The 24,919-nt window shown below is 49.4% G+C and overlaps 12 protein-coding genes across 12 annotated transcripts; 5 read left to right on the forward strand and 7 right to left on the reverse strand.

Annotated features, from left to right (window-relative positions):
* Positions 1 to 84: 84 nt before the first annotated feature.
* On the reverse strand, positions 85 to 593 carry N7533_001682 (Magnesium transport protein CorA transmembrane region; the record flags this gene model as incomplete). Its single annotated transcript, XM_057098332.1, has 2 exons — positions 85 to 387; positions 450 to 593. 2 exons carry the CDS (start codon positions 591 to 593, stop codon positions 85 to 87), a joined length of 447 nt encoding a protein of 148 aa, XP_056963468.1.
* A 334-nt stretch (positions 594 to 927) lies between these two features.
* N7533_001683 (uncharacterized protein) lies at positions 928 to 1,650 on the reverse strand (the record flags this gene model as incomplete). Its single annotated transcript, XM_057098333.1, has 1 exon — positions 928 to 1,650. One exon carries the CDS (start codon positions 1,648 to 1,650, stop codon positions 928 to 930), a length of 723 nt encoding a protein of 240 aa, XP_056963469.1.
* A 1,032-nt stretch (positions 1,651 to 2,682) lies between these two features.
* N7533_001684 (uncharacterized protein) lies at positions 2,683 to 3,216 on the reverse strand (the record flags this gene model as incomplete). Its single annotated transcript, XM_057098334.1, has 1 exon — positions 2,683 to 3,216. One exon carries the CDS (start codon positions 3,214 to 3,216, stop codon positions 2,683 to 2,685), a length of 534 nt encoding a protein of 177 aa, XP_056963470.1.
* A 1,075-nt stretch (positions 3,217 to 4,291) lies between these two features.
* On the reverse strand, positions 4,292 to 5,607 carry N7533_001685 (methylenetetrahydrofolate dehydrogenase (NAD(+)); the record flags this gene model as incomplete). The annotated part of the gene is made up of 4 exons (XM_057098335.1): positions 4,292 to 4,375; positions 4,443 to 4,532; positions 4,590 to 5,223; positions 5,411 to 5,607. 4 exons carry the CDS (start codon positions 5,605 to 5,607, stop codon positions 4,292 to 4,294), a joined length of 1,005 nt encoding a protein of 334 aa, XP_056963471.1.
* An 831-nt stretch (positions 5,608 to 6,438) lies between these two features.
* Positions 6,439 to 8,618, reverse strand: N7533_001686 (F1F0 ATP synthase subunit alpha; the record flags this gene model as incomplete). Its single annotated transcript, XM_057098336.1, has 7 exons — positions 6,439 to 6,682; positions 6,759 to 6,982; positions 7,053 to 7,694; positions 7,796 to 7,916; positions 7,989 to 8,045; positions 8,186 to 8,355; positions 8,550 to 8,618. 7 exons carry the CDS (start codon positions 8,616 to 8,618, stop codon positions 6,439 to 6,441), a joined length of 1,527 nt encoding a protein of 508 aa, XP_056963472.1.
* Positions 8,619 to 9,524: 906 nt separating this feature from the next.
* N7533_001687 (2-hydroxy-palmitic acid dioxygenase MPO1) lies at positions 9,525 to 10,288 on the reverse strand (the record flags this gene model as incomplete). The annotated part of the gene is made up of 3 exons (XM_057098337.1): positions 9,525 to 9,983; positions 10,048 to 10,107; positions 10,172 to 10,288. Coding segments are annotated over 3 exons (636 nt in total), but the record flags the coding sequence as incomplete, so codon positions are not given.
* Positions 10,289 to 11,368: 1,080 nt separating this feature from the next.
* Positions 11,369 to 12,125, forward strand: N7533_001688 (DNA-directed RNA polymerase II subunit RPB7; the record flags this gene model as incomplete). The annotated part of the gene is made up of 4 exons (XM_057098338.1): positions 11,369 to 11,617; positions 11,704 to 11,784; positions 11,862 to 12,031; positions 12,116 to 12,125. The coding sequence occupies 4 exons, from the start codon at positions 11,369 to 11,371 to the stop codon at positions 12,123 to 12,125; spliced, it is 510 nt and encodes a 169-aa protein (XP_056963474.1).
* Positions 12,126 to 13,179: 1,054 nt separating this feature from the next.
* On the forward strand, positions 13,180 to 15,021 carry N7533_001689 (uncharacterized protein; the record flags this gene model as incomplete). Its single annotated transcript, XM_057098339.1, has 3 exons — positions 13,180 to 13,491; positions 13,592 to 14,379; positions 14,448 to 15,021. The coding sequence occupies 3 exons, from the start codon at positions 13,180 to 13,182 to the stop codon at positions 15,019 to 15,021; spliced, it is 1,674 nt and encodes a 557-aa protein (XP_056963475.1).
* A 3,394-nt stretch (positions 15,022 to 18,415) lies between these two features.
* On the forward strand, positions 18,416 to 18,974 carry N7533_001690 (uncharacterized protein; the record flags this gene model as incomplete). Its single annotated transcript, XM_057098340.1, has 2 exons — positions 18,416 to 18,509; positions 18,544 to 18,974. 2 exons carry the CDS (start codon positions 18,416 to 18,418, stop codon positions 18,972 to 18,974), a joined length of 525 nt encoding a protein of 174 aa, XP_056963476.1.
* A 1,369-nt stretch (positions 18,975 to 20,343) lies between these two features.
* N7533_001691 (flavin-containing monooxygenase) lies at positions 20,344 to 22,237 on the forward strand (the record flags this gene model as incomplete). The annotated part of the gene is made up of 4 exons (XM_057098341.1): positions 20,344 to 20,918; positions 20,993 to 21,473; positions 21,535 to 21,724; positions 21,774 to 22,237. 4 exons carry the CDS (start codon positions 20,344 to 20,346, stop codon positions 22,235 to 22,237), a joined length of 1,710 nt encoding a protein of 569 aa, XP_056963477.1.
* A 345-nt stretch (positions 22,238 to 22,582) lies between these two features.
* On the reverse strand, positions 22,583 to 22,798 carry N7533_001692 (uncharacterized protein; the record flags this gene model as incomplete). The annotated part of the gene is made up of 1 exon (XM_057098342.1): positions 22,583 to 22,798. The coding sequence occupies one exon, from the start codon at positions 22,796 to 22,798 to the stop codon at positions 22,583 to 22,585; it is 216 nt and encodes a 71-aa protein (XP_056963478.1).
* A 403-nt stretch (positions 22,799 to 23,201) lies between these two features.
* N7533_001693 (uncharacterized protein) lies at positions 23,202 to 24,797 on the forward strand (the record flags this gene model as incomplete). The annotated part of the gene is made up of 4 exons (XM_057098343.1): positions 23,202 to 23,252; positions 23,314 to 23,611; positions 23,660 to 24,722; positions 24,785 to 24,797. 4 exons carry the CDS (start codon positions 23,202 to 23,204, stop codon positions 24,795 to 24,797), a joined length of 1,425 nt encoding a protein of 474 aa, XP_056963479.1.
* Positions 24,798 to 24,919: the final 122 nt, after the last annotated feature.

A 24,919-nucleotide genomic window follows, 5' to 3' on the forward strand; every position in this document is an offset into this window, starting at 1 on the left:
TTCATCGTGATTGACTCGGAGCTCTGGGTTTGTTCAGAAAAGTCTTCGTCTATAATGGATTTTCAAGAAAGGAGGTAGCAGGGATCATCTTACAGCCTTGATCAGCGATTCTGCTTTGCCCAAGAGCTCATGAAATGACTCGTTCTTTTCCCTTAGTGTCAACATACACTCTTCCAATATAGTCTCCTGAGGACTAGGGTAGACAACACCCTGAGAGTGAGTAATCCGAAGCCGTTCGTATCTAGTGGATGATAGTCTAGCCTCTAGACTCCTCATAACCTTTTTTTGAGACCCAATATGACGCTGAATGATACGTATCTCATCAATGAAAGCGGAAGCTTTCTGTTGATGCGATCGATCCAGTGGGTTGGCTCGGACATTACTTTCCTAGATCAATTTTAGTCAAGGAAGTCTCAGAGCACCACCAAATGAGATCGAATGTCTCTTACAAGTTCACCGTAATATTCCCAATACGCATCTCTTGTTTTAGGATACTCCTCTGTGGCGTCCTTGATCAGAGAATGAGCCATGAAGACTAACAGGCCCGTTGGTAAAAGAACTTCTGATTCGAGAAGGCTAGGTCCGTCGGGCATCTTCAGAATTTTTCTTTGAGCCAAGAGAAGGAATTTCCTACAGCTCCGCGACTGGTGGAATGCTAGTTCCATATTATGTGGCGACCAAGAAATCATGCATAGAAGAAGATGGTACCAGGCTCTGGCAAATTCTCGCGGTATGTCTGTCTGTTTCGGATCTGGACCCTTTCCTGCAGATAACTGGGCTCGGAGTTGTTTTCCCAGACTGCTAATGTCGTTGAGGATATTGAGTGTTCGACGAAGAAAATACTCGGGTTTCTTTGGAGATACCGCCTATACGATAGAATAAAAATCATTAGCGCTTATTCTAGACAGTGTCATAGGTGGAGAGACTCTATACAGTCATTATCGTAATAGCAGCTCCCCAATATCGAGACGAAATGGTAGTTTGCCATTTGGTTGGCAGGAATATTTGAAAAGCTGATTCAGCGGCACTTGCAAAGCGCATTTGCAAAGACTGAGCCTGTTCTGAGTCAAAATTGCTTCCTTTAAGGCCTGTTAGAACACGATTCATGTCCTCAAAGCTCTTTTCGGCGGTGTTTTGGTATCCAATCCGTGTTCTTGTATTCTCGTTTGTTTCCATGTATTCGTGTAGCCTCTTCATATACGACTCGATCTTCTCTTGATGGTCATTCTTCAATCGCTGGGGATCTTCGTTTCTTGCTGTCTCGCGGGTATTGTTTGATGGACCGACTGCTAACCATAAGAGGGCATAGAATTCTTTAGACTTGAAGGGCGGGTTTGATGTCTTCCGCGGCGGCGGAAAGGGTTGACGAAAAGAGGGTTCTCGTTCCTTGAAATAAGTAGAGTCTTTCAAGGGATCTCCTGATTTTTCCTTAGAGTCTGTTGAACCAACACTCGTACCACCTGGGCTTTGACTGCGACTGCAGGTCCCCTTTTCATTTTCGCGTATTACCGCCAGTCGATCACTTGCCGGTTCTGGTGATGTCGAGGCTTCTGGCTCGCAATTGAATGGGGTTGAATTTCCGCCTTCTGCGTCGGCCAATTTTGCGCGCTTGCTGGTTAAATTGATCAGAGACACGTGTTGAGAACTCATAAAAACTTCATATCACTTACCGCCTAATCAGTTGGATCCTCGTTGGGAATCTTTTTGCTTGGGCGATGAGCTTTGGCCATTGTCTTGACTCCAGAACACGCCCTCTCCAACGTATAAAAAACACCTCCTCGAGATTCAGAGTTATGTCGGAAAGTCGACGTATAAATTTCTGGTCTAATGTCAGGACGGGATATTTCTCAGACCTTTCTCAAATACATTAAGACTTACAAACCAGGTGTCGCATTGATCTATTGAGAACAACCACAACCGGGTATCATACTCCACCTGGAGCGTCGATGGCAGAGTGTATGAGCCAATTGACAATGTTTTGGGAGCAGGCGAATGTTGGATCGTGATCGAGTCGGTCAATATGTCCTCAACCGACAGACTTTTGGCGCAAGTGAGAATGTACTCTGACATAAGGATAAGCGACAAAGACACATCGATTCATCATGAGACTTGACACATACTATCAGGAATGAGCAGACACCACAGAGCGGATACATGAAAACAATGGTTCTCGGGTATACCCTGCAAGTTACAGATAACTTGTTGTAGGTCTCGCTGCTTGCCGATCGACGGATAATGGGTTTGGAAAAGCGGCTGTGAAGGGTGCAAATGGCCCCCTTCGGGCAAAGTCATCGAGTTGTGAAGTTCCAGCCTGAAGTACGGCAAGCAAAAAAAGAGGTAGTTCTCATTTCCAGCTGGAACACCATCGACTGCAGGAAAGCGCGCCTGGTCCCTTGACTTGGTAGCAACGGTGGGATCCATATACCAACCATTACGACCGTTTGCTGTTCTAATACGTTTTTGATATTTGTTTCCGACTCGTTTGAGAAACTGAAGAACATCGTCACTCTCACCTCGAGATAAATTGGGAAGAGAAACAGCGATTTCCTTGAACTTGTTAGGCCGTCACTTTTTTACGAATTAGTGTAACCATACCGAGAATTCGCTGAAGCTCATTGTTTCGGGATTTAGATGTCTGTAGCGATTAGTACTGCTTGATGAGTGTTTGGGGAATTATAAATCTCACAGCCAGGAGAACAGCGATGGCACCCGACCGCTTACTCGCATCAGTTCCCCAGAAAACTCAACTGATCCGTTTTCTCTTCTCTCAATATACTTTGAAGAGACAATTTGCGCCATTTCAAGCGATTTTTGCTTCAAAATGTTGGAATCGGCCTTTGATACAGGCTCAGCTAACCCGTTACCTGATGGCACCGCATGTGCCGTTGGCAGCTCGAATGTGTCCAGATGAGGGGCATCGAAGGTAAATTCCGATTCATCAACCTCGTCTGTATCATCAGAATCTAAGTCAGAGTAGGAGTCGACATGCCAGAACTCCGCCTCACTCGATTCGGAAGATCTGCCCTCGAAATCATACAAGGATTCAGATCTATACCTTCTGCTGGTCCCGGCGAGATTCCCACGCGGATCGTTGCTCATACCTCTACCTCGGTCTCGGGTTGGCGAGGTGATAGTCTCTCTCCGACGAAGCGATCGCCGACGAGCTGCTCCCCTATTGTCGTCCAGACTCCTGTGATAAGGTAATTCTATCGGCATTTTGGATATGGTTGGCTGCTGTTGGCTTATCTGGGTTTCAACAATATAAGGAAAAGGCTTAACCTATGTGTCAAGAAGTAGCATATAAGCAAGCTCCAGGGTTCTACTTAAAGGAGGGGTTCACGAACAGGAACTTTGCATAGCAGTACTCCGCATTACCGATAGTGTGTGTGGAGGTCCATTCAGATGTTATCCCCGCATTTGTTTTATTACTAGTGTAGTAATGCCATTGGATATTTATTGGCTCCGCCCCGATATTTGCTTTTTTTTGTATGCAATACCACGTAGCATGCAATGCGTGGGCTCTGACATTGAGGCTGAATACGAGTTCACGGCCATGCTCTGCTACAGCAAGTAATTATGGGCATCATCACTGGCCGACTCGTCAATGGGCTGTTTTTGTCCAAGGTTTTTTGCTTCATCTCCTGATATATTCCTTTTTCTGTCTATGGTACCCATTCATCATCCTTGCGACAAGAGACGGCGTGGAATTGTCACGCGTCGCCATTTAGTGCCCGCAAAGAGACCATTTGGAACTTAAGAACCTTGGAAGTTTGCGCATGAGCGGAGCAAGTGAAGCAAATCAAAGCACTCGTGGCAAAGGCACTGGCAATACCTAGGTGTCTACTAATATAAAACCGGTACTGTTATCCCAGAGGTGGCATGACCGAATACTTAGTACCAGTACTAGTATTTGATACTTTTGCTTGAGTTGCTTGCTCATCTAGGCAGGCAGTGAAGCTCCAGGGCTTCAAGTTGATTTCAAAATTTGAACACATGGTCAAGTCTACTCCCGAGGTCCTTCTATTCATTGAATAATAGTATTTGAGTAGAGCAGTCCACGGGCAGCAGAGTATACATACCTAAGCAGGTATCTAGGTAGTAATCAGTTACTAGTAAGAGATATTAAAAAACAAGTCAATCGGTCAGGCTATATCCAATTCAAAGGGGCTAAAAAGTAAAAATAATAAAAAAGCGATCTATACTGTATTTTTCGCATAACAACCTCGTAATCCGTCAATCCTTCAAGTTTTTTTTTTTCAAAAATGCATTAGTCACAATCAATGCTAAATGCCTAAGAAGACGCCTCAAGGGTACCGGGACGCTCAGTGGCGGCAGCGGGCTTGACGTCGTCCACGCGCTTGTTTTGGATCAGACGCTGCACGAATTAGCAAAACCGAACATTCATAAACGACAAAGAGAGAAGACAAGGAAGTGAAACTCACCAGCAGATTACGGAGAAGGACAACAATGGTGACCTTTCCGATAGAGGGGACGAAGATGGAAGCCTTGTCACGGACCTCGTGGGGGAAGTTCTAGCACAACAGATCAGTATCAAAAGCCCTGCCCAGACGAAAAGAAAGAAGACTGACCTTCTCACTGGAGAAGTTGACGCAAACAGCGCCCTCCCGCAACAAGCTAGTATCAAACTTATACCTATCACCGGGAACACCGGAGATAACAACGTCACAAAGCGGCGCCACGTCCTTAATAGTCGCACCCTCCATCTCATGAATTTCGTGACGCTTCTTCTGTAGTCCCTCGCCACGGGTAAACTTCTGCACGCCGGTGATATCAACGCTGTAAACGCAGGCGCCGTCATTAGCCAGCAGCGCGGCCAGGGGCCGGCCCACGACCTCGGAGCGGTTCACGACGCAAATGGTGTGGCCGAAGAGCCGGTTGCCGTATGGCAGGATGGTGTTGTAGATGTTCAGGTATTCGAGGATCTTGACGATGGCGAGGGGTGTGCAGGGGAGCACGCATTTCTGGCGCTTGGTCTCCTCGTCCAGGAAGCGGATGTTCTGGTACATGTTGAAGATGTAGCGGTGGCTGAGGCCCTCGACATCCTTGTGCACGTCGACGATTTGCTGCAGGTATTGGTCTTGGCGGTTGTTGAAGATGGGGTAGTAGACGATGATGCCGTCGACGGAGTTGTCTTTGTTGGCGGCTAGGATGGCCTCTTCAATGTCGTCGCGGGTTACTTCACGGAGGGAGTAGGCGAAGCCGCTGTTTTAGCATTATTGTTAGTATAGTGCTCGAGCGGGTGGGTTGACTTGTCCTTTTTTGGGTCGAGTCGCGATTGTGATGGAGGGGCACTATGATTCATAGCTGGGGAATCTACCCCACCACAACCACCCTCGAAAAGGCCATTGAGAACCAAAAGGCGAGTTTGGGGTATATCAAAGATACTCACTTTTCCTCGCAGGTCTTTTGTGTCCATTGCGCATACATCAGCGCGGCGGGGTCATCGTTGGCCAGGAAGCCGACCAGGTGCGGCGGCTTGTCGAGGGTCTTGATGCCTTCTTGCACCTCACCAAGCAGGCCATTGGCCACATTCTTGGACAGCATGACCTTGCATGAGGAAGGAGCGGTAGCTTTAGGGGCCGACATGATGATGAGATTGGTATGAGAGTGTCAAATATGGAGGGGAGGCCTTTGAAACGCTGGTAGTTCTCGCGATGAGTCGAGGGGAAAAAGATTGTTCGCTTATCGATAAGAAGGGGCCGTTTTCGGCCCAGCAAAAGTCACTCACTGCCGATGAGTGCCCACAGTAGTAAGTATAGTAGAACTAGTGTAGAAAGTAGTGGGGTGTGTAATACAGAGCAGAGTAGAGTAGAGAAAAGCCAGGTTCAATTGGGGAATACTCGGGGTGGACTGTAGAAACCCCGGGTATACCTATCTACATACATGACTGACATGACCGGTGTCGGGCCACCACCTACGGGGTACCTACCTGGGAAGGTATTAACCACTACACTGTCTACGCATTTTACTACAGTTTAACAAGTGTTGGAACAAATGAAATAAATTGCGGATCCAACATGGAGAGTCGCATGGAGACCAGACAGAAGTAAGACTGGTCCTCCTCCCATCTCGCGCCCCCCGATGCGCGGAAAAAATCTAAACGTACAGGATATAATCACATTTTGGCAGCACACTGAGTCCAGCTCCGTTCGTACCATTGCCGGCTGTGTGCCACGAGAGAAAGAGAAGATCGTCCTCATCCCCGGACCAGTAGGCGCATTACCATCGCTAGTCGATCGCTACATCCAAGGACAAGAGGACAATCAAAACGTATTCGCCAAGGCACTGGCACTGCAATTAGGGAACAGAAAGGAAACAATGGGCTCAAAATTGTACAAACTATCTTGTCTATACACATAGAGTCAGGAAAACAGAACGACCAGCCAGGGATCACTCGCAGTGTTTTCTAGCTCACCTCTATGCGCTGAAGGACTTGTTGAAGGCGACAATAGTCTCCTTCAGCTTGGCCTCAAGCTCCTTGGAGACCTGGCCCTCCTTCTCGATAGTCTGCTGGATCTCGGGGTGGGAGCTCTTCAGGTGAGCGAGGAGGTCAGCCTCCCAGGACAGGATCTTGTTGACGGGGATGGTGTCGAGGAGACCGTTGACACCAGCGAAGATCAGGGGAACCATGTCGGAGACAGCCATGGGGGGAGTACTGCTTCTGCTTGAGCAGCTCAGTGAGACGCTCACCACGGGCAAGGGTCTGCTTGGTGGAGGCATCCAGATCGGAACCGAACTGGGCGAAGGCGGCGACCTCACGGTACTGAGCCAAGAACAGCTTCAGGGAACCGGCGACCTGCTTCATGGCCTTGACCTGGGCAGCGGAACCGACACGGGAGACGGACAGACCGACGTTAATGGCGGGACGGATACCCTTGTAGAACAGCTCGGACTCCAGGAAAATCTGACCATCAGTGATGGAAATGACGTTGGTGGGAATGTAGGCGGACACATCACCACCCTGGGTCTCAATGATGGGCAGGGCAGTCAGGGGAACCACCACCGTGGGTCTTGTTGTTCATCTTGGCGGCACGCTCGAGCAGACGGGAGTGCAGGTAGAAAACGTCACCGGGGTAGGCCTCACGTCCGGGGGGACGACGCAGAAGCAGGGACATCTGACGGTAGGCAACGGCCTGCTTGGACAGATCGTCGTAGATGATAACGGCGTGGCGGCCGTTGTCACGGAACCACTCACCGATGGCGCAACCAGTGAAGGGAGCGATGTACTGCAGAGGGGCGGCCTCGGAGGCGGTGGCAGCGACGACAACGGAGTACTTCATGGCGTCGTTCTCCTCAAGGGTCTTGACGAGCTGAGCGACGGTGGAACGCTTCTGACCGACGGCAACGTAGATACAGTACAGCTTGTTGGACTCGTCGCCGGAGTTGTTCCAGCGCTTCTGGTTGAGCATGGTGTCGAGAGCGACGGCAGTCTTACCGGTCTGACGGTCACCAATGATCAACTCACGCTGACCACGACCAATGGGCACCATGGAGTCGACACACTTCATACCAGTCTGCACGGGCTGGTTGACGGACTGACGGGGCAGAATACCGGGGGCCTTGAGCTGGGCACGGCGCTGCTCAGTGGCGTTGATGGGTCCCTTGCCATCAATGGGGTTACCGAGAGCATCGACGACACGGCCGAGCAGCTCAGGACCAGCGGGAACATCGACCTGTAAGATTATATTAGTATGTGTGACGTGAAGAAAGAAGTGGGAGTATAATGGGAGAGGACCCGATCGGTCCGATCCGGGTTCCCAGGGGTTAAACTCACAATCTCACCGGTACGCTTGACGGTCTCACCCTCCTTGACGAGACGGTCGGAACCGAACAGGACGACACCGACCTGGCCGGCCTCGAGGTTCATGCACATACCCTTGACACCGGAGGCGAACCTAGAGTGTTGTTAGTTTACCGGAAGGGAGGTCGAAAAATGCCAAGACTTTTCGGGAGGGATTGCAACGTACTCGACCAGCTCCTCAGCCTGGACATTGGTCATACCGTGGACACGGGCGATACCATCACTATTCGATATTCAATCAGTTTCATGCTTGCGAGAAGGTTCGTTGGATGGCAGGCGTGGGCGTGTTGAATGAAATGGTAGCCGATGACCGAATTTTTCACGACCCTTTAGCCGCCCCCAGGGTGGAGGTTTTCGACGTACCCGACGGACAGGACACGACCGGTCTCAGCGAGACCAGCCTCCTCCTGGACACCACGGATGCGCTGCTCCAGGATGGAGGAGACCTCAGTGGGCTGGGCCTTGGCCTCAGCAGCGTAGGTACGGACCTGCTTGGAGGCACCGGCGATGGGGCCGGGGACAGCCGCGCGAACCTATAGGGAGGGAAGAAAACCTTGTTAACGACGATGTTCTGAAAGGGCAATGCGATGAAGAGATGTTTCTGATATGGACGAAGGGATTGATGGAGGTCCTTGGACCAATCGAACTTGGAATTCGAGATGGGAAAGGTCGGGGATGGCGATGGGCGACGGGGTTGAATAGGATGGCTGGAAAGGACAGAACTCACAGCGACACGGCCAGTGGCCGAGGCGGCCGCAACAGAGCGGCTGGATTGCCGCAGAGCGTTTCTGAACATTGTGAGAGGGGAGGGGGGGGTTCAGAGGATGGGAGGAAGTGTTCTCTGAAAGAGATGTAGTGAGGGAGGAGTCGGAGAGAGGAGAGAGAAGGTTGTGGACGGGAAGGAGCTTTCGTCGGGGGGGGACGCCAGGATTCTCAGGACTCGCGCTAGTCCAATCCGGGCGAGGCCTCTCCGAGGTGGCCCTAGTGTCTCCACGATGGTAACAGTGTAGCTATGATTTCTATTTACAGGAGTTACTAGAATATAGGATTTATATATAATATTCCAATACATAATAATATCCTTTTTATATACACTCTCTACATACCCAGCTTGCTCAAGTCCCCCCCCCTCCCCATCTGTTGTGTGTGCCAGCCAGTGCTCCGAGGCGGGTCGTTCCTTCCCGTTTTTTCTCTTCGGCTCTCCGGATCCAGGGTCACCTGACGCTTACCTAATGCCTTCGTCACGGCAACGACAACAACAGCTGGGAGTACTACTAAGTATACATATACTCTATATAGTAGACTTACTAGTAGCTAGCATCTGCACATGTCTAGCTCCAGCTGGAGGTGCCTCACATCGTGTACACCTACCTAGGTAGATTATACCTATACTTACAACCCCCTGTACTCACCACCAAGCTATATACTACGTGTCGCATGCTAAGGGAATACCCGAAATCATCACCGCACCCGGCTCAACAATATCAAAATGATAACGAAAGAAAACACGCTAAGATGATCGCCTCATAAGAGCAATAACAACAGCAAGAGCCAGATCCGAAAGAAACTCCTCCATCAACAACCTGACATCCCTCTTCTCTTTCTCTCTCCTGAACCACCCGGCTCCACCCACATCCACATCCACACCCCCATAGGGTCAACCCGAAGAACACGAAGGACACGAAGTCAGACCCTATTTACCACCACCACCACTCTTCTTCGCCTCCTTCTCCCTGCGAAACTTCGCAACCTCCTTCTCAACACTCTTATCAAACCGCTCCTTCAGCTCAGGCCGATACCCAAAGAAGAAAAGAATCTCCATCCATACAAAGAGCGGCGCAAGCAGCACCGCCTGCACAAGATTATCCAGCAGCGCCGGCGCGCGGCCCTCGAACTTTCCATGCCCAACAAACTGCGCCAACCACGAGACGACGTGGATTCCACCAGCCCAGTAGTTCACGACCATGCCGTGCGTTCCGAGGAGATAATTGCCAGCGGCCGCGGAGCCGATCACCAAGGGCGCGACCAGACCACCCGCGACCGGCTCCAGGAGGACGTAGAAGATCGCGTAGATGAATGCACCGATCGTGCCTGCGTTGGCGGGGAGGTATTCGAAGCGGAGGGCGTCGGGGGTGGGCAGGAGGGGTGGGCAGTTACATGCCTGTGTAGTGTAGAGGTGTCAGTTTTCATAGCTGGACGGTGTGAAGAACGCCGGGGTCACGAACCAAGAGTATGCCGGTGAAGAGCAGGATTGGGACACAAATAATGTGAATCGCGACGTTCACCTGAAATATTCATCAGTAAAGTGTCCTTCCACCCCGTGGTTGTTGGGTTTGGATTGAGACATACAGGATTGTTGTGGTAAGCTCCATACTGCGGATAGGATGTCAGCCAGGACCCTTGGGGGTCGGAACGAGGAACGAGGAAACTCACGAAGAGCAGCTGCTTCTCAAGATTGAGCGCCATCCTGGATGGAGGCCGGTGCAGGCGGTTCAAAGCAAGGCTATCAGCCAGAAAGCTGGGGTTGGGGAAGAGAGATGGTTGCCCACTACATCATCAATTATGGGGACGCTAAGTGGTGCAACCGTCCCTGCACTTCCGGGCATGTGTTGGTTGGGCCGAGGGTGGTTTCTGTATGGTATTGGTGGTGCTAGATTATGGGTCGTGCTGGTAATTTACTGTATTACCTTGTATGTATCACCACCACCAGCTGCCAGTGGGCAGAAACGATTGTACAACAGCGAGCTTTAACAAGACCAATCATAATATTCAAGTCGATGTTTATATTAAGATTCGGCATGGGTTCCCTTAAAATGGCTTCTCATCAATGAGCGCGTCAATGTTATGTCTAAACCTTGGAATTTCATTTTTGAGTATTCGACTAGATCTGATAATGGAAGTAGGTGCCACTACATATATTATGTGGCATTCTGCTTAAACCCTTCAATAATACTAAATTTAATAAGCCGTGCCCAACACTGGCGTTGGACGACAGATACGCTACCGCTAGTAATATTAATATATCGAAGTAAGTAATATTCTATTTATATAGCGATTTACTAAACTCAGTTCTAAAACCCCAAGGTTAGTAGCTTAAGTGACAACCCCGGAACATGCCATGTCACATGACCCAAACCTCTCCCGCCGTAAGAGGGACGACAATCTCAAGCAGCTCTAGCAAGCGCGTTCACAGCATCGGTCTATCTGCCTTTACCCTTAATCACAGGCAGATACCGTACCTCCTAACGAGTCTCTGCCGAGTCTCTCACACACTCTTTCATCGCGCAACTCCTAACCCTGCGCCTCGCCAACAGGCCATGAGCTAGCAGCCGACAACATCATTCACACCAATTGAAACCCTCCACCTATCTACCTGCGCAAAGCCTACCCTGCCCGATCTCCGAACTCGAGCGATCTCTGCGATACCCTGCGCCCGTGAATTGAAGCAACTTTGATCGCGACACCGACAGCGCCCGTGTATTTCGGAGCTGCCTTGCCATTGCCAACCCACATTACGAAGTCCCAGACTGATCGCAAACCGCCACAATGTTCTTCCTCAAAGAAGAGACCAAGGTCATTTCCTTGCATCCGTCATTCTTCGGACCCAATATGCGAGAGTACCTGATCACCCGACTAAACGAGGAAGAGGAAGGTCGGTGCACGGGTGACCACTTTGTGATTTGCGTGATGGACATGGTTGATATCGGCGAGGGACGAGTGATTCCCTCTAGCGGAAATGCGGAATACACCATCAAATACCGTGCGATTATCTGGAAGCCATTCCGAGGCGAGACGGTACGTTGGAAGAAGACGAAATACAAGCTCCACGAGACGAGTGCGGAGCTGTTTCTGCTGGGATTGGTCTGACTTGAGATTTCTAGGTCGATGCTATCGTCACATCCGTCAAGCCTACCGGTATCTTTACATTGGCCGGTCCTCTGTCTGTCTTCATTGCGCGAAAGGTATACACTGCTCTCCCATACGAAACTGCAAACTGCAACCCGTGATCTGACCTAATACTGACTGCACTGCTCCCTAGAACATTCCTGGCGACATCAAGTGGGAGCCCAATACCGTGCCTCCGCAGTATACCGATCATGCCGATCAGGTGATTGAGAAGGGAACTAGTTTGCGTCTCAAGATCCTTGGTGTTAAGCCCGATGTGGCGGCGATCAACGCCATCGGCACGATCAAGGAAGATTACCTTGGGTGAGTGAAAAACAACTTGAATGCAACAGCAGCCACATTTACAAAAGTACCATTACTGACAAAGAGATCTCTTCTTCCCCATAGACCCCTATAACCGCGATACGAGCCGCATCACATACCCACACTCACACCAAACCACACTCAACAACACCAAGAATCAGCCTCACCAAACCACCACACCCCTTTCCAACATTTCGATTTTACTGGACATAGCGTTCCTTCGATTGGCAAAGCGAGATCTACCGACACCGACGATTCCCGAGCTTGCTCACAAGCCAACAAAAAGAAAAAAGAGAATATTCTGTCGATTTGGCGCTTCAGGGAGTTTTACAAGGATGGCATTTCATTTCCCCGGACCCTTTGCATGTGATTTGATATTTTGGCTGGGCTCCTTTTTAGGGAATGGAAATAGGGCATGCACATAGACGAAGTGGCTGATTTCAAGACACAGCCAATCCTTTCAAGGCTTTTCTCCATGCTCATGCTCGCATTCATAACATACTTCGCCCCCTTCTCCCTGTTCCTCACTCTCCCCCTCCCCGGAGATGGCTTATTTCCCAGGACCCCAACTGGAGCTGATGTTCGGGCCCGCAGGAGCAAGGATCGACGGTAGTGCGCGCGTGGCAGAATTGCAGATTGGTATTGCGATCGCATTGATTCAAGGGGGGATTCGTGTGGGAGGGAAAGAATATGTACCATATAAATCAGCTATGCCCAGCCAGTCTTGCGCCAAAATATAAACCTCATAGTTGAAGTGGAATGTCTTGAACTCTCGGGGTGAAACATCTGAAGTTGCCGGAGAGACGTAGGAACGGGTTTAGGGCTTCTGGGGCCTCGCGGGTACTGGTGAAACACTGGCGTGTTTTTTGAGGGCCCCTGCGTTATTTACTAAGTTTACTCTTACTCGGATAGCTCAAGCTACTACTCCGTACTAACATTGTATTGTGTACTCCCTACTCCGTGCATTGTAGAAATGGCCCAGCCCCGGCCTCGGCGTGCCCGGTTTGGTTTGCCCGTCGCGTACCACTTCCAGTCATTTCCCTAGAACCAAACAATCAAGTCCTCCCTCCTTCTCTCTCCTTCCCCTTGTATCCTCCAAAAATCACCTTGGATAAACAGCGCCCCAATTCTCTTGGATTACGGCTACCATGACTTATCTCAAGGACGCCTACTCCAAGTTCCGGGCTAACCCCCGCCATGCCCCAGTGGCCGCCAATGTGTCGCTGATCTATGTTCCCTCCACCACGCGCATCGATGGCGCTGACGCCGTTGCGTCGCATACATCGCGCCAATCCGCCCACCTCAGAAAAAAGTCCGAGAAGATCATCAGCGAGATTGAGAGCTCCGACTCTTTGTGTCTAGACATTGAGACGACCATCGAGTTTCTCGAGGGTGGCGGGGCGTATCTCCCCTCGTTCGACGATAACTTCCTGGCGGATCGCGTCGTGACTTTCCCCACGGTAAGTTAAATTCCCCGAAGTATTGATGCATATGACCCAATTGTGAGACGTCACGGGACACAGATTCTAATATCTCTCTTCTTTTCTCCCCCTTTTCTAGCTCCACATCGTTCAATTCAACCCCGAAAATCAGATCCAGCAAGTCCGCATCTACTGGGATCAAGGCTCCCTGCTTAAGGAGCTCGAAGTGATTGGTGCCCGTGGCCGCAATTGGCCTATTCGTCAAGCTCAGGAGCAAACCCGTTTGCTCAAGGCCGCTGCTATTGCAAAGGACGCTGCACCTTCATTGGAACCCTCTCAAGGCGACCTGCCTGCGCGCCCTTCCTCCCCCGGAAAGCGACACATCAGAGACCCCTACTCGGCCGCTTCCTTGACCGACCTCCTCTCGCCTAACAAGGACGGTGCTGTAGAGCAAGAACTCGAGACACGCAGACCTCCTTCTCCCAGCAAGCGACACACCCGTGATCCCTACGGTCAGGGCTCCTTGACCGAGATCCTGTCTCCCAGCAAGCCAGAAACCAATACCGTCATGCGTCCCTACGGAGGATCCAACCAACCCGCGCGCCGCGATCTGGGCGATATCTTCGTGGCAGATGACGGCGAGACTCCCTCCACGCCCTCCAAGGCTGAGAAAGTGATTTCTCCCAAGGGCGGATCCCGACACCAGGTCGGCAACCGACTCTTCGGAGGCGCTGAGGACCACGACGAACACCGTTCCTTCTACAAATCCGATCCTCGCAAGTACGACCACTTCGAGATCGGAGCCAACGAAGGACGCCCCGAAGACCGTTCGTTCTACAAGTCCGATCCCCGCAAGTACGACCACTTCGAGCTGGGAGCCAGCGAAACCCCCCGAGGCGAAGAAGGACTCCAAGCCAAGCAAACCCCGTAACCAATCTCAATGGGACTTTGGCGACTTCTCTACCCCAGCCAAGAGCACCGAACCAGCCGCCAAGGCCCGAGGCTTCGGATACACAGACGAGGAAGTTGATCCCAACTCCCCCCCCACACCGCGAAGCCGTCGTCAAAGCCCGGCCCGACCAAAGCGCCCACTTCGAGATCAGCGACGACGTAAAAGAGGAAGACGGCCGCATCATCAGCTCCTTCGGCAACCGCGGTAAAGGCCTCTACGAGAACCGCCTCTACGACGAAGACGAAGCCGCCGCCAAAAGCCACGAAGGCGAGCGCGAAGAAGCCCTCGGCGTAACCAGCAACAAGGCAAACCTAAATAAGACCTTCAACTCGCAGTGGGAAATGCACGACAACTCGCCCGGACACAAGGCCACCCCCGAGAACCCCAAGACCCTAGCCGCAGACCGCAGCAAGGCCGTCAAGGCTCTCGAGGCGCACTGGGATTACTCCGATTCGCCCCAACCCACGCGGACCGCGACGTCGCTGCACAACCCCAAGACGCACAACCAGCCTAGCTGGAACATGCAGGATGAAGCTTCCCCCATTAAGCCGGCCACTTCGCTCCGTAACCCGCGCACCCATAACCAGCCTAGCTGGAGCATGGGAGGCGAGGAGTAAGGGCGCTGGGACTAGGTGTCTCAATTGATTGCTTCTTATCTATTCTATCCCCTTCCCCCTTCTCCTACGACCATTTTGTACGGCCTCACCTGATCAACGAGCAATGTGTACCGATACCCACCATCAAACGCCCAAAACCCGGGGATGTACGACTACGTACCGGGGGCTGCTTGCTCTGTTCGCTCTACTCTTCTTACAAATCGCTTTTTTGTCTTCCGTGGAGCTTCGGTTGGATTATTCATCTGGCGTCCCTGTCGAGGTGTTTTTCTTCTTTTGTTACTATTTCTCTTTCTTTTCTTTCTATTCTGGGGTGCAGTGCGGGTTCCGTCACGCTTGTCTTAAGACCTGGCGGAGTTGTTACTACCATGTACCGTACGCATTTTTCTTCCTTTCTGTACAAGATTACCTATTACGAGTGCTAGAACTCTTGTTTCTTAGTGTTGATATTTTTCAACTAATTGATCCGTTTATTTGAATTGGTTGTTTTTTTTTTCGTACGGTTGATGGAATCCGAGCTTCTAAAATTGTACCAGTACCAGTATGATAGGGAATCTCCTTGACCTGGGCGTTTTGTTTAGTTCTACTCTGCACGTATGCAAATTTGAAAGTCTTTGATCTGCTGCCGTGCGTTTGCTTGCATTACTTTTGTCTCTCATGATCGACCCATTTACCTACACAGATAGCCAGCGAGCATTCCCTACGAAAGGGGAGGAGCACGAAAGTAAAATAGACATTTCAAGTACTCCGTAGACAGTATGTCGTTAATTGAGGCAGATAAACTTGGTTCATTGTGGCTTATGCCATCGCCTGGTGGTATTAGCTACTAATACTTGTACTACCTGAATACCAGTTGCTCGTCTTCTGGCCTCTGCGTATCACTCTAGAAATTCTAGCTCCAGGGTTCGACAAAGATCTCTTCTTGGAGATTCAGGCGGCGGATTCTCACATCCACACTACCTAGGTAGGCTTCGACATATAGTCACGATGTAAGCCTTTCAGGGCTCTGCCCCGTACACAGTCCGTGGGTACTATCACGATGTTTCGCGATGATGTGCACTTGCAAAGTACCGCTTAGGTACCAGAGGCCGACAGTTTCGACCGGTTTGCCAGTTGTTGAGCGATTTATCTGAGCCACTTCCACGTCATTTCCCAAAGAGCGGAGGATAAATTCGTGTTCTTAGCGTTGTGTCCGTATGCAGCAATTCCATCCGATCTCTATGCGTAATATGCGATCTGCGTTTCCATAAAATATACCCGCGTCGTCACATATCTCCTGCAGATATCTACCAAAGGACCTGACGGCCCAGCAAAGCCTCCTTTTCCCTCCAAGGAGCCACCAAAAATCCTTCACAAGGCATAAAGCGCCTCTGCCATGGCCTTCACCAAGTCATACACTGGGTGAAGCTAGTAGAATAGGCATCGAAATACTGGAGCCCCTCTTACGTAGAAGTAATGCCATCCACACGCGAAGGTGGCTCATTCTGCTCGAGATCCGGTTTCGGGTTACACCAAATCACCCCCTGAAAAGGCCGCTACCTAGAAAGTCCATCTATCCTGAGTATTCACACACTAGGGTGCCACTTGCGCTCCTCCAGTCCTTGGATCAGAGCTGAAGACATCACTTCACGATACCTTATCGATGCAGGGGAACAAGTCGTCCAGAACCCATGGACGACGTGGACAGGGTCAATCTTCCACTTTTTGGCCAGCTTGTTCTGTAAAGCCCGAAGTCGAACTTGTGGTGGGTGACATTATGCCGACCTCCGAAAAAAGCTGGTCCCCATCATTCAATTAAATATAATGGCTCTTGTACGAAGCGATAATTCAAGTTGGAGTTCCAAACACCTCGCGCCAGAGTACGGTCTCTGTGCGGATGTCGACTTGTTTGTCAAATTTGTCTGGGCTCATTTTGCAGCGATCTTTTCACGAAACCTTGGTCATTTGGGGTTACGAGCATCTTTAGGTTTCCCTGCATGCTGTATTCCTTTGGTCTCGGCTTCAGACTGACCGGGCTTGAGGCTGGGTAATGCGGCACGGAAATCGCTCAGATAAATGGCTTTTGATGGCCAAGCATTCACACTTTTCGCGTCCCATGACTTGGCAAGGAGGTAGCTTTGTTGCCAGGTATTCAATTGCGGGCTTAGGGAATTTCTTGTCTGATATTACGCAGTTAGCCTTTGCACACTCCGCTTTAGCCGTATTTAACAGTGAGCCATGCACACCGGCTGGTTGGATGAGGCAAGAGACTCACTTTGCGATCGTAGACCAGCAAATATCTGGTGAGGTTGGTCCATATCATGCCCCGGGTCCACAGAATCATGACAACAAACAGTCCTCTGGGCCTTTGTGGTGTTGGCCAAGGGAAGTTCCGCACAACTTGTCAGGAAGGAGACAGGAAATATGTCCTGTTTCGTTGAAATCGAGGCACTTTCCAGTTACCCGACATACTAGTACTTGATCTGTCGGAGGAAGATGGTTTGCGAAAGCACTCAAAACCCCGGATTTTGAACGAAGGCTTTCCATGCCGGTCAAAGAGGTTGTCTAAGGGAATTCTTGAACTAGCGATTGTCTTTGGAAACGCCGAAAATACGTTGGGATTCAGTCGGTCACGCAATGACCGCGGTATCATGCCGCTATAGCATTCGCTTGGACGAAGCAGTATAGTAAGATTGCTTGAATGAACCTCGTGAATTTCGTATGGGCATGGGTCAATTTGGAGTGTGTCCTGGGCCGGACTTTGTCTCTCGTACAAGGCTGAATATCGGTGGCTCTTTGGAGACTTTCTGAGACCCGAGAAGAGGTTTGGGCCTGCATTGGCGGGAGACGAGGATCACAAGAATGCACAGAGGAGGACGAACAGGATGGTATGTTGCCAGCCGATTTTATTGATCATTTCTGCGAGAATTTTGACGAGGAAAGAGACCCATGTCTTCCAAGAATGTGGAGAGCTACAGGTGAGCTTCATGGTGTACAGAAATACGTGTGATGTTGGACTGGATAGAAGAAAGAATTGATTCGTAGACTTGTTGATGGAGAAAAGAAAATCAAAACAAAACTCGCGAATGTTTACTTTTGTGACCTAGGTGGCTCCTTCCGTTGAGACTCGGGTATTATTAATATAAATAGGTACCTAGGCAGGTAGGTACGGGCAGCAGACCAGAGTATCATGGATGGCTCCTTCCGTTTTATAGCGTAAGCTACTAGTATGGCAGGTAACATACTAGTACCCTACGTCACGGTACTACTAGTACTATCAGTAGTACTAGTAGTATGTCTGAAGACGCGCTGCCGTTACTAGAAAATGATGAAATGGATCCATGGATTACGAGTGGAGGGGAAATCTCTCAGGAAATACGTAGACACCCTAGATATATCTATCTAATGGATGCAAACGATGTGCAAACGACGAAGTAGCACAGTAATGAAAGCCATAAAGCCATACATCAATGAAGTGTGGGGGCTAGCAATCCGCAAGCTTGAGTACTCAGGTCGGTATAAGATATCGGAAATGCTACCACCAAGTCCACTTTGGGGGCGAATCAGCGACCAATGTCTACATCTCGCGCAAGCACCACCTAGACATCCAGCCCGCCCCCGACGCTGAAAAGAAAACTTTCACCTGGAGAGCCTGGGAGAACGTTGTCAAACTTTGGTCTTCTTTTCAAAGATCACCGCTTGAACGTGGTTTGGTTGGTTTCGACTCGTTGTGGGAAAATGAACTGGGGAGTCGCTCAGTCGGAGGCTTCGTGTTCTTTTACAACGACACGCCAGTGTCGCGTAGGAGCAAAAAGCAAATGATCCTGACTATCTCATCCGCAGAAGCAGCGTATCGAGAGTTATCTGACGCTGTTGAAGAGGGCCTTTCCATCGCCGTCTTCGCGATGGAGATGGATCTAATGAAAGGAGTGACTCGTTCGAGCTTCGTTGTGACAGTGACGGAGCAGAGAAGGTAGCAATTGGTGCTGGCTACAAACCATCCATCAAAGCGATGTCTATCGTTTATTCCAGCGCAAGATATCAAGTTCGTGCTGCCAGCGTCAAAATTGAAGCTTTTAGACATGCCGGTGAACACAGCAGCCGGGCTGACGAAGAATCTGGATATTGACGCTTTCGAGCAATTTGACGATAAGCTACACATTGTGTAGCAGTTACGCCTGCGAGTATGCCTGCTGTTTATATTGTTGCTTGTTGTGTAGTTCGTCCTGCAGGGAAATGTTGAGAGATCTGGCACCCAAATGGCTCGTAGATAGCTTCATCTGATCACCATTTATTGTACTATCTACCTTCATCTCATCTCCTATCCGTATAGTTGTATCGGTCCCATAAATCTAGTAGATGGCAAGCAGAATGGTTCAATTACGCTGACACCGTGGACCGGGAATATAATTACAATTTCCCATTTTCCAAGAAGAAGGCAGTGTAACGTAACTTGAGATAATTGGTGAAATTCCAACTCGAAGCCAGATATTTGACGTGATTATAACATTATAGTAGGATACAGGTCATAGTACTAGTACTGATGCTGGTACCTAGTACTTGGTAGCTAATTATCGATAAGTGGGTAGTTAACTAGTAGAATAGGATATTACAGCCTCGCAACCAGGCGCTCATCAATGTACAGAATTATGAAACGTAGCACTCCACATCCAGATATGTACATAAAACCCGTCAGTTCAGCATCAAAGAGGGGAGGAAGAGGGGAAACGTACTCCGTAGATCGTCATCGCTATGGCCTCCCGCACATGAGCTGGGTTCTCATCAGGACTGAATAATGAGACTTCGTCAAGTCACCTTGCCATCCACAAACCTGATTCATGTGCCCTCTAACCGAGGTAGATAATGCCTCCAGCTGCAGCATGGAGAATAGCTCAGGTAAATCTTATCCCGGTAGAGATACGTCTTTTTCTTTGCCCAGACAGCAACACGGCGTGATGATTGGTGGAGCAGTGAATGGGTAGATGCATGCATGGATTGGGCCAATTAGATCAACCGAGGAAAGGGGGGAAGGCAAACACATTTGTCCGCTTACTGGATGTCACTATCCGTGTGAACTCTAGTCTTCACTGGCAGTGCTGTTGAGGGGTGTGCCGAAGACCTCTGTGGGTACTAGACTAGTCATCTTTCATGCATGAAAATGGGAGTGAGAGTGTGAGTGCGAGCGGGGTGCTCTAGGGGATGAAATAAGGCTGCAGAATCGGTCAATTTAATCAATCCCTGAAATATCTCAAACATACGGAGTGACAAATTGACCTTGGGATAGTACTGAGATTTGAAACGTCGATTTTTATTTTCGTACTCCCTTCCTTGGACCCTCGTTTCATCATGGCCGGGGATCCCCTCAACTCAAACCGCCCACTTCGAGTCATTATAATCGGAGCAGGTGCCAGTGGCCTTTTAATGGGCTACAAGCTACAGCGTAACTTCGACGACCTCTCTTTCCAAATATACGAGAAGAACCCCGATGTCGGTGGGACCTGGTACGAGAATAGGTATCCTGGGTGTGCGTGCGATAATCCATCTCACACGTATGTTTGGTCTTTTGATCCAAACCCAACTTGGTCAAGCACGTACGCCCCAAGTACCGAGATATACAATTATTTCAAGGGTTTCCAGTTCCGGAGTAACCTGGGCGAAAAGACCAAAGTTTCGCATGAGGTTGTCGGAGCCAAGTGGGATGACAGGGCCGGTAAATGGAACGTTGAAATCCAGGATCTTGTCAACGGTGTTGTTCTGAATGATTCGTGCGATGTTCTTGTTAATGCAGGTGGTATTTTGAATGCATGGAAATGGCCTGCTATCCCTGGCCTGCACGATTTCAAAGGCAAGCTTGTTCACAGTGCGGCGTGGGATCAAAATCTCGACCTTACAGGCAAGCATGTAGGATTGATAGGGAATGGGTATGTGCAACTCTCTTTTGCCTGTTTGATTGGAAGGTGGAAAAGGAAGACCACTAACTAATTCTCTGGGGTAGATCATCCGGGATCCAGATTCTACCTGCGATTCTTCCACAGGTTTCCAAGGTAACTACCTTTATTCGTGGGCCATCATGGATTGTATCCGGTGTCGCAGGATTTGAGCCAAGGAAATTCGAGGAAGAAGAGAAGGAGGAATTCGCCAGGGATTCAAGCACACTGCTCAAATTCCGTCGAGCGATCGAGCAGAATATGAACAGGATTTTCCCCCTCTTCCTTGCCGATTCTCCGACGCAACAGAGATCGCGTGAAAGCTTCACGGCTTCTATGCAAGGCGTTTTGGAGGACCCTGGGCTTGTAGATCAATTGATACCAAAGTGGGCTGCGGGATGTCGACGAATCACGCCTGGAGTCGGATATCTAGAGTCGCTCAAGGATGAGAAAACCACAGTCATATATGGAGGGATCGCGAAGATTTCGCCGGAGGGTTGTGTCACGGAAGAGGGTAAGGAATACCCAGTTGACATTCTGGTTTGTGCTGTAAGTCATCTATAACTTTGGAAGATTCACACTGATACAGATCATCTAACCTACTCCGCAGACCGGGTTTGATACTACGTTCAAGCCACGATTCCCCTTGGTCGGTTCTCACGGACGTCAACTTGCAGAGGACTGGAAGGATGAGCCTCGGAGCTATCTAGGCGTCGCGGCACCTGGTTATCCGAATTACTACATGTTTCTTGGACCGAATAGTCCAATTGGAAATGGACCTGTTTTAATTGGCATCGAAGGTAAAAAAAGGTTCCTCGCGGGGAGAACGATTGGCTAACCTTTCAAAAGCACAAGCTGACTACATCTGCCAACACATAACAAGAATCCAACAACAAAGCATCAAATCAATCGAAGTGACGAAGGAAGCGGTGGACGATTTCATCGAATTCAAAGATCAGTATATGAAGCAAACGGTCTGGCATCAGGACTGCCGATCCTGGTATAAGGGCAATACAGCCGATGGAAAGATATTGGCTTTATGGCCAGGAAGTACAATTCACTATGTCGAAACCATGAAAACCGTGCGATACGATGACTTCAAAATTCGGTATTTTGGAAACCGCTTTGATTATCTCGGGAATGGGATGACGAAGATTGAAATGACCCCTGATGCGGATTTAGCACAATATGTCCGCAATGAAGATGACGCTCCCATAATCGGGTCAAAGTTCACTTATGTGAAGGCTTCGCCGGAACAACAGACTTCTGGTGATGTCATAACTGCGGATTCTCGAGAAAATGGAAGCACATAATCATGAATTAGTTCTACGCAGACTGACAATTGGAAATTTATTGGGGATAATTTTAAGATATTTCTATTGGCAAGATTTGATTGGAACCGTATTTATAACAAAAGGGTCGCCTTGATGACATGCATATTCAGAAGATGCGTATTCAGAAGATGCGTATTCAGAAGCTGCGTATTCAGAAGATGCGTATTCAGAAGATGTGTATTCAGAAGATGCGTATTCAGAAGATGCGTATTAAAAGCTGCATACGCCCCGGAATACGGCGCTCCATAGCGACAGGCCGCTCAGTACAGTTTCCACTTTTGGAGTAAGTGGATATGTGCACGCGTATATTGTGCTATACAAAAATCATGTCTGAATCATGTTCCCTAGAATTGTAAACCAATGAGTGAAGAAGGATGAAGTGACACCCCCGCTTTGTGTATAGGCAGCCGGCTCCACCTCGGTGATCATACCAGGCTCAGACCAGACTGCGGGGATAAAAGTCTCCGAAAAAGTAGATTGGGCGTCAGGCAGACGATGCTTGAAATGGGAAGTCATGAGCTTTGTCTTAATTGGTGTCATTTTGAAGTTTAGAAATGTCAAGCCCGGACCGCGTTTTTATTCCAACGATCGATATCCTTGTAGAAAGCTAAATGCTAGGCTGACACCACACCTAGTATAAGAGTGGATTTAAGGTCTTAACACCGCTAGGCGCTTTCGATGTGGAGAAAGTTATGAAGCAGGCCCATGCACTCCGTAAGCATGTGCTGTACATTGCATGTCCAGTGGCACATCACCTCGACTGCTGCACCATCCCCTCTTCTTGGCTCACCCAGCCACCCGGAAGAGCAGAAAACACAATTATTATTCATAATGCATCCGCATTTATAATACTGACCTATATAACTGATCTGGTTTGACTTGGAACCTGTCATGATCTCATCTTAGAATTGATTCCAACGTTCGAGACTGCCTCGCTTTCAACATGACTGGAAACAAATATCCACTCTCCACACAGCTGTGCATCAATGGAAAGGTAAAAAAAAAGACTATTGAGGTATCCCGTGGATGCCATAATACTAACAACTGTTTGAAAGTTGGTGGATAGTCACTCATCCGAGAGATACTCTCTTTTCAATCCGGTGGATGACTCGCTGTTCTGCGACCAGGTTCAATATGCAGCAGCCGAGGATGTGGACGCTGCAGTTGAAGCAGCAGAGGCGGCATTCAAGGGACCTTGGCGAAAATTCACAGCTACACAAAGAGGAGAGGCACTTGTAAAGCTATCCGCTTTGATTTTGGAGCACAAAGAGGAGCTGGCATACTTGGACGGGACTCCTACTGGGAAGACTGCAGCCATCACCGAAGCTGAGTTCGCCGCGTCAATTCTCCGCTGTACGTGTCAGATACCGGGTCTTATCTAACAAAACTAATGATTCGCAGACTATGCTGGCTGGGCCGACAAATACCCTGGCGAATCGTACCCAGGTGAAGACGGTATGGTCAAAATTGTGCGACAAGAGCCCCTAGGCGTGTGTGTCGGAATCAATCCCTGGAACGGACCTATTGCAATCATGGCTATGAAACTTGGTCCTGCTTTGGCAATGGGAAATGTCATTATCTTAAAGCCAAGTGAGAAAACGCCGTTGGCTTCAAACAGACTCGCATTTCTGGCCTCCGAGAGTGGTATTCTCCCACCAGGCGTGTTCCAGAGCCTGTCTGGCGCGGGAGCAACCGGGGCTATGCTTGCAAGCCATATGAGAGTAAGAAAAGTTAGTTTCACAGGCTCAATTCCAACAGGAAAAAAGATACAAGAAGCGGCCGCGAAAAGTAATCTGAAGAGAGTGACACTTGAGCTTGGTGGGAAATCCCCATCCGGTATTTTTGAAGACTGCGACTTCGACAATGCGGTCTGGTGGTCTGTATTTGCCATTACGCAGAATACCGGCCAGGCATGCTATGCAGCGAGTCGAGTTTATGTGCAAGAAGGTATCGCAGATAAGTTTGTCGAGGCATTCACAAAGGGGATGTCAGAGAAGATAAACGAGCTTGCCCCTCTTGCAGATAAAACTCAACTATCTCGGGTATCATCGTTCTTCCAACGAGATGCGGGAAAAACTCAGATCTTGGTTGGTGGAAAGCAGCACGGTGACAAAGGATGCTACTGGGAACCAACCGTCTTCTATAACCCGGAGAAAGATGCTCAAGTCTACAACGAGGAGATATTTGGACCAGTGGCATGCATCAGTACATTCAAGGATGAAGAGGAATTTTTGCGTCTTGCCAATGATACTGAATATGGTCTGATGGCCGGTGTTTTCACCCAAGATATCAACCGTGCCATGCGAATTTCCTCGGAATTGGACAGTGGCGTTGTTGGGATTAACTGCGTCAGCACCATCAGCCTGCAGACTCCTTTCGGAGGCTCAAAGCAGTCTGGAATCGGACGGGAGATGAGTCACTATGCTCTCCGAAGCTACAGTGAGCCGAAGACTGTTCTCATAAAGTAAGTTCCATGTCAACCCAGTGATAATAACCTCCATGTACGTCATGCTGATATGATTATAGCATGAATTATTAGCTTCCAACTTGATGATGCTTAGCGCGGATTGATCGTATACATTTGAAAAAATGCAGCTTCATTTTGAATCTTGCATGTTCTGAGTCTAGTATTCTATGGAAGTTAAATACAAAAATGCCTTC

The sequence above is a fragment of the Penicillium manginii genome (assembly GCF_028828005.1).
Source record: "Penicillium manginii strain IBT 31320 chromosome Unknown utg000002l:1.0-5564898.0:1.0-5567710.0, whole genome shotgun sequence".
Classification (NCBI taxonomy): domain Eukaryota; kingdom Fungi; phylum Ascomycota; class Eurotiomycetes; order Eurotiales; family Aspergillaceae; genus Penicillium; species Penicillium manginii.